Here is a 7,663-nt window from a genome sequence, read left to right on the forward strand (position 1 = left end):
GTTGCCGCAGAAGAGAGAGCCGCAGAGGCTCGTTGTTGCCAGAACAGAGAACAGAGTGCTGTTTGCTGCTGTTGCCGGAACAGAGAACAGTGTTGTTGCTACTGTTGCCGTAGTCGGAGCTCGGGACTCGGGACTGTTGTCGGAAGAGGTCAGGGTTGGACACCGACGTTGTTACCAGAGAGGAGAGAGCCATGGTGGCTCGCCTTTGCTGGACAGAGGGGTCGAGGAGCGACGTTGCTGTTGATCTGTGTGCACAGAAAGGAGGTTCCCTTTTTTTTTAAAGTTTTATTTCTGTTAATACTTTGTTTGTGAACTCGATTTGTATATTTTATTATGAGAAAGTGAATTTTCCAGATGCTATGCTATGTACTCAGAATGTGGATTGAATAGATTAGCAGAATTGTGGGTGTGTTTGTGAAATTTATTCAACAATTGGTATCAGAGCAGGACAGTCAGGGACCGTTCTTTTGTTTGGTGAAGGTATCTTGAGGTGTAAGCAGTAAGACACTCTGCAAGGTTACTGTTATCTGAGGTTGTTGGGTAGAGTGAAGTTGTGCCAACATGATGAATGACTTTCATGTGGGTGGAGGAGTCAAGAAGCTCAACCACAAAAAACTATAATACGTGGTCAACATGTATTGAGTCTTACCTACAAGGTCAAGACCTGTGGGAGGTTGTTGGTGGCAGTAAAACTACACAACCAATGGCAGAGGATGCCAATGGGACCCTGCGGAAATGGAAAATTAAAGTAGGCAAAGCAATGTTTGCTTTAAAGACCACAGTTGAAGAAGAAATGTAGGAGCACATTCGGGATACAAAAACACCGAAGGAAGCATGGGACATCTTCGCTGTACTGTTCTCAAAGAAGAATGATGTAAGGTTGCAACTGCTTGAGAACGAGCTATTATCAATGGCGCAATGCGACATGACCATTGCTCAGTATTTCCACAAGATGAAGTTGATATGTCGGGAAATTTCAGATTTAGACCCAAAAGCTCCCATTGGGGAAACCAGGATAAAGAGGATAATTACCCATGGTTTAAGACCCGAATATCGAGGGTTCATTGCCGCTATACAGGGATGGTCGACTCCACCATCACTTGTTGAGTTTGAAAATTTACTTGCTGGTCAAGAAGCCTTGGCTAAGAAAATAGGAGAAGTCTAACTGAAAAGTGAGGAGGAAACACTTTACACTAGCAAGAGCAGAGGTAATGTCAAGCGATACACTGGCAGTAGGTCTAGAAAGGATGGTGACAAGGTGAAAAGTCACCAAGAAAAGAGAAGCTCTTATCAGAAAAATCACCAAGAAGAGGAAAGCTCTTATCAGAAAATCACCAAGAAGAGGGAAACTCTCGTCAAGGGGGAGCTTCGAAGAATCGTGAAAATAATAGAAGGTTTGATGTCAAGTGTTACAACTACGGGAGGATCGGCCACATAGCGAGAAATTGTTGGTCCCAGAAACAGCCTGTTGAAGGTAACACTGTCACTTACACATCTCAGGAGAAAATTGAAGAGGAGTAGGATGCTGAAGCACATTTTGTTATGGGGGAAGAAGAATGTGAAGAAGAATTAGCTCTCACTGTAACAACACCTGAACAGATAAGTGATGATATGTTGAAGAAAAGGGAAAGAGAAGAGGAATTTGAGAGAGATGAAGAAGGTTTCTTCACAACTGTAGATTTTTGTTGAAACGGATGAAGATGATGAGGAGAGTGATGTGAATACTATCATGGATCAGATTCTTGTGAAGGGATTTGACAGAGTTCGAATTTCTGCTTTTTGGTGGATGAGTGGGACAGTCTGGGGGATCATGAAGATAAGTCAGAAAATAAAGAAAATGTTGAGTTCAGAGTTACTGACTCTCTATCAATTGCCCAAGAGATGCCTTTAGTCATGGTAACTGAAACATTGAAGCCTACAACTATTGAGGATGAACTGAAGCTAGAGACGCAACAATCTGATACTTCTGCACGTTCCCAAGGTGTTTACCTTAGTGGAAAGGTTGAGGACATTTTAAATGGTGATAGGGCCCTTGCCGAAGCCACTAGGGCATTGGATAATCATGAGAATGGTGGAGTCAATGCTGAAGCTATTCCTGTTTCTGTCAGTATGTGTGAACTGGCAGATGTTGCAGCTGTCAGTGTCGGAAACAACGATGAGATAGGAAACATGATTTCTGAAGCAATGAGTAAAGTTGGAAGGAAGAGTGTGGTGACACTTGACAAAGGAAAAAGTGTTGAGAATAGCCTCTATGTTGTAGAGGGCATGCAGTTTGACCGTGGTTATATCTCTCCGTACTTTGTTACTTACAGTGAAAAGATGGCTGTTGAATATGAGAATTGCAAGTTGCTTCTTGTGGATAGGAATATTACCAATGCCAGAGATTTGATCAATGTTTTGGAAGATGCTCTTCAGGGAGGATATCCTATTTTGATAATTGTTGAGGATATTGAACAAGAAGCTTTGGCAACCCTTGTTGTTAACAAGCTTAGAGGTGCCTTAAAAATTGCTACACTTAAAGCACTGGGATTTGGTAAAAGAAAGAGTCAGTACTTGGATGATATTGCTATTCTGACTGGAGCCACTGTGATTAGAGATGAAGTTGGTCTGTCTCTTGATAAAGCTGACAAGGAGGTCCTTGGTCTTGCTGCCAAAGTGATGCTCACCAAGGATGCAATCACTACTGTTGGTAATGGCAGTACACAAGAAGCTGTATATAAGCGGGTGGCTCAAATCAGGAATTTGATTGCGGTTGCTGAGCAAGAGTATGAAAAAGAGAAGCTGAATGAAAGAATTGCTAAACTCTCTGGGGGTGTTTCTGTCATTCAGGTAGGACCACAAACAGAAACAGAGTTGAAAGAAAAGAAACTAAGAGTTGAGCGGCCTAGTCCTGAGTATGGTCGTGGTCCCAGCCCATACAGAAGGTCTGAGGACTAGAGGTACTCCTGATGTTGAGAGAGATGAAAGGCCAAAAGATGAGGAGGTCGAGATGCGTGACCGTGTTGATGATGCATGATCTAGGCATGAGGGCTGATGTTGAGGGGGAGTGTTGAGAATCAACACCAGCGGGCCCAGCCAGTGTGGGCCCACCCTTTTGTGTTTAAGTGTTGACGCATAGTGCGTCGGGTATAAGAGATACAGTAGGTTAAAAATAAAAAAGAGAGAAAGGGGATTATAGCAGTAGGGTGTGCGAGAAGAAACAGCGGCCGGGAAAAATACGTGAGAGAAAAGAAAAAGGGGAGCTAGGGCAAGAGAAGTGTGTCGCCGGTACTGGAAGGGAAGGTCCTGCTGCAGGTGTCGTCGCCGTCGTAGTTGCCGCAGAAGAGAGAGCCGCAGAGGCTCGTTGTTGCCGGAACAGAGAACAGAGTGCTGTTTGCTGCTGTTGCCAGAACAGAGAACAGTGTTGTTGCTGCTGTTGCCGTAGCCGGAGCTCGGGACTCGGGATTGTTGTCGGAAGAGGTCAGGGTTGGACGCCGACGTTGTTACTAGAGAGGAGAGAGCCGTGGTGGCTCGCCTTTGCTGGACAAAGGGGTTGAGGAGCGACGTTGCTGTTGAACAGTGTCAGCGTGCACAGAAAGGAGGTTCCCTTTTTTTTTTTTCAAGTGTTTTGTCTGTTAATATTTTGTTTGTGAACTCGATTTGTATATTTTATTATGAGAAAGTGAATTTGCCAGATGCTATGCCATGTACTCAGAATGTGGATTGAATAGATTAGCAGAATTGTAGGTGTGTTTGTGAAATTTGTTCAACATTCCGCAAAAACAAAGGTTTGAATCCAGATTTAACGAGGTTTATAAGTTCCTTGTCAAAACCCTGTACCTCTTTGGCGAGTTCATCGTCTGGGTCCTGAAATTTTCCCACAAGAAACAGACGATCACATCCAACTCTGAAACTGTTCAAGTTTCAGACGATAACACCAATCCAACTCTATACAATGGAATGAGTAGCAGCAAGCAATTACCTTTTCCATCGTAGAGTTGAGAGAGAGTAGAAATTTGGAAAGCAGTGAGAAAGATGTTCCCACTGAAGTACTCTGATCAGCCTTTTCTTTTGAAGATTCTACCTGCAGCAGATGGGGAGTGCGAATTGATCAGTGGCGACGACTCTCCCCAACAAAAATGAGAAGAACGAATTACATTTACTATCTACAGAGTCGAGAGCAGGAATGAAACATCACCAGAAAGATGACTGGAAGTCATGATGCAACTCGTTCGCAGTTGTCTGAGGCAGAAATTGAGCTGTGAATAACGAAAACAGAAGAAAATGAACAGGGAAAAGGCAGAGGCCGAGATTGAGCTGTGAATGAAGTCTTGATCAATCAAACTCTAGTGAAATTGACAGCCATCCTTGGCTTTGGCTTAATAACTAAGATAAGATGGCATTTGACTTCATTAATATCAATTCAGTCTTCATCTTGACCAAACCTATTTGTTGAATTAAAATTTGAAATTTTTACTCATATATGCTGTTCTAGTCCTCTTAAAAGCTCAACATAATTGACATCCTCACCCAATTTAACATAAAAAAAATTAGATTTCCTACAATGGAGATTAAGAAAAAAAAGAGTGCTAGAAGTACACGCACGATGATTTGTTTTTTAAGGTTTTAGAATTTCTTGGATTTCTTGGAAGTCTAACAGTTAGACTGGTGACAAATTAGGTTCAACTCATTCTAATTAAAAAAGATCGAATCCAACCCAAATCTGACCTACCTCGTTCGTGCATCCAAGTTAACTTGGCCGAGTCGGTGGGTCAAGTTGCTAGGTTGTTGAAACCAGGGTGTCCCCCAATCCTCTTTTTTTAAATGTTAATTTTTCTATATTTTATTCATAAATTCAACCCCAATTTCTATTGTGGAGGTCAAAAAAAGGAATGAACAGAAAAAAATGCTCTCCAACATAGTAAGCAGAATAATTAATGCTGCTGCAATAAGAGACATGTTAAACCTTATTCCACAATACCTGTTAACTTCCTTGCACAACTTGTCAAAATACATATTAAAGGGGATTTCTTGTACTTGGAGTCGTTGATGTTAAAATAAAACTAAAACTGGTGGTATGTAGAAATGTATATAATAGTGCATTTTATACAAGAAATAAACCAAAGATCAAACCTTCAATTTTGATACCGTATCAAAGTTATTCGAATATATAACTAGATGTATGAAAAACAAAACATGCAAACCAGTTTTATGTGGTTTAAACCTCGAAAGCCTAATCATTAGGAGAGAGAGAGAGAGAGAGAGAGTTAAGTAGATTAATAATGCCAGCCAAGAAAGGATTAAATGAAGATTGCACAAGTTTCATGGGTTGACTAAGAGCAAGCACTTTGGATGTTGATTCCTTTTGTACTTGTTCACATTAGAACATAAAAAAAGTTTGTGTGCAGATGGTGCATCTTTTTATTATGTGTTCTTCAATTTCATAGTCTTTGTCTGTACATGAATGCTGGTGTCTTTGTCTATATATAACAAGCGAAAGAAACCAATAGAACTACTCTTTTTCTTGGAAATCCATGTGGGTCTCAAACAAAATTATGATTTATGTGAAGATAAAATAGATGCAATTGACTTAGAAAGTTCATCAACAAACACCGCACAAAAACATGCTTGTGGCATAGAAGCCACAGTGCAAGACCCCACACATTAGTTGAAAATGAGAATTTGATCGTTATCTCATTTTTACTAACTATTTTTGGAAATAATAATAGTTCAAACAGACCCCTAAACAATAAAATAAAGAGAGAAATTTTGCAGACGGAAACATATGGTACTTCAAAACCACTAATGGGGTCGATAATAGGAATAAGCAGAAAAGAATGTCTGTGTAGCAGTCATCAAAAGGGCCAAAATAGCTCCTGTAATGTAAATAGTTGCCCAAGGACTGCTAAAGTAGTCGACCTTTAGCTTTGCCCTCCACAGGTTAAATCTATTGCGGCAATACCTATTCAACTCTTTGCTCAAATGAGGAAGAAAACCATCTTTTTCTCCAATATAGACAAGGTTGCTGCTCAAACCATTGAAAAGAGAAGCAACTTGCTCTTCGGATCCCAAAGTCTGTTCAAGGATTCCTTCACGATTGAGTATCTGAACATCCTCCACTACATTGATAATATAATCCATGAAGATGGCATAACTGGTGAAGTACGCCCCGACAGTAAAATGAAATTGCTCCCAAGCAGTAAAATTTCGCAGTAGAGTTTCAGTGTTGCTATCAAGACGTAAAAAAGGAATTTCCAGAACACCTCTGTGGAATGTGATGTTCGAGAATCCGGGAGTTTTTTTCTTTCGAAACTTTATACCAGCTTCTTGGAGTCTTCTAGCAGAGGGAATGGTTTTCATTGTCATTTGCTCCACTGGTGGAGATACAAAGATTGGAAGTTGAGGAGGCGGGCGTGAAAATGTGAGACTCTTCGTTTTGTCGAATAAGGATCCTATCAACCCTTGAGTTTTAGGTGGGTTGTTTGAAGGAACGAGATGATAATGAACTAAATGTAGAAGATGATAGATAGATTTGGAATCCAACGGAGGAGTTTGCTTATAATTAACATCCAAAAAGTGTTCAAAGAATCCAAGGCAGAGGTTTACCAATGGAGGATACTGAGATTTATCGAGGATCACCATGTCATAAATTCGTTGAAGAGCAAAGAAAGGAACCTGATTCTTGACTGGGAGGAAGTCCACCCATAAGGTTTGGATCCCTGAGGAACAAATTTGATCAACTTGGGGCGTGAGTCTGCCTTCATGGAATAAGATCAGAACATCGAGTATGTGGCAACAACTCAGAACCAGAGAAATCAAATTTGGGAGGTCTACGGTGACGATGGTAAAGTGACAAGCTTTTATTTCCTCCCTCATTGCGTTCATGGCCCTGATATAATCCTCAAAAGAGATGTTCGGATTTCGAGTGAGGATCGAATACATATGTGCTGAAATGTGCAGATTATTTATCTCCGCCGTCGGGTAGACAGAATCTGTGCTCCAGTTGAGTCCCAAACATACGGAGCGAGGAAGGAAGACTTGTGGTTTGGCATCAAAAATGTTGCTGGGGATTGATTGGTAGATGGTGGCGTGCGGATTCCCTACAAACAAGGGTTTGAATCCAGATTTAACGAGGTTTATAAGTTCCTTGTCAAAACCCTGTGTCTCTTTGGCGAATTCGTCGTCTGGGTCCTGAAATTTCCCACAAGCAAATCACATCCAAATCTGAAACTGTTCATGTTTCAGACGATAAGACCAATCCAACTCTATAGAATGGAATGAGTAGCAGCAAGCAATTACCTTTTCCATCGTAGAGTTGAGAGAGTAGAAATCTGGAAAGCAGTGGGAAAGATGTTCCCTCTGAAGTTCTCTGATCAGCCTTTTGTTTTGAAGATTCTACCTGCAGCAGATGGGGAGTGCGAATTGATCAGTGGCGACGACTCTCCCCAACAAAAATGAGAAGAACAAATTACATTTACTATCTACAGAGTCGAGAGCAGGAATGAAACATCACCAGAAAGATGACTGGAGGTCATGATGCAACTCGTTCGCAGTAGTCTGAGGTAGAGATAGAGCTGTGAATACCGAAAATAGAAGAAAATGAACAGGGAAAAGGGCGAGGCTGAGATTGAGCTGTGAATGAAATCTTGATCAATCAAACTCTAGTGAAATTGACAGCCATCCT

General features: G+C 41.2%; 2 protein-coding genes across 2 annotated transcripts; one reads left to right on the forward strand and one right to left on the reverse strand.

The window, feature by feature from the left end:
• Nucleotides 1-1,542: 1,542 nt before the first annotated feature.
• LOC137938552 (chaperonin 60 subunit beta 2, chloroplastic-like) lies at nt 1,543-2,937 on the forward strand. The gene is made up of 2 exons (XM_068783502.1): nt 1,543-1,674; nt 1,762-2,937. The coding sequence occupies exons 1-2, from the start codon at nt 1,543-1,545 to the stop codon at nt 2,935-2,937; spliced, it is 1,308 nt and encodes a 435-aa protein (XP_068639603.1).
• A 2,844-nt stretch (nt 2,938-5,781) lies between these two features.
• LOC137938553 (UPF0481 protein At3g47200-like) lies at nt 5,782-7,287 on the reverse strand. The gene is made up of 2 exons (XM_068783503.1): nt 7,279-7,287; nt 5,782-7,170 (listed from the first exon to the last, which is right to left on the reverse strand). Exons 1-2 carry the CDS (start codon nt 7,285-7,287, stop codon nt 5,782-5,784), a joined length of 1,398 nt encoding a protein of 465 aa, XP_068639604.1.
• Between the last annotated feature and the right edge of the window lie 376 nt (nt 7,288-7,663).

The sequence above is a fragment of the Aristolochia californica genome, unplaced genomic scaffold (assembly GCF_029961685.1).
Source record: "Aristolochia californica isolate CCGP_79_NKW_82.1479 unplaced genomic scaffold, dmAriCali1.0.hap1 SCAF_8, whole genome shotgun sequence".
Lineage (NCBI taxonomy): Eukaryota > Viridiplantae > Streptophyta > Magnoliopsida > Piperales > Aristolochiaceae > Aristolochia > Aristolochia californica.

Excerpts from the sequence above, each read along its gene's own strand:
- LOC137938552 (XM_068783502.1), top strand. The coding sequence starts at position 1,543 with ATGGGGGAAGAAGAATGTGAAGAAGAATTAGCTCTCACTGTAACAACA. Across the intron at positions 1,675-1,761 it reads AAGAAGGTTTCTTCACAACT|AGTTCGAATTTCTGCTTTTT; the intron begins GTAGATTTTTGT and ends GGGATTTGACAG.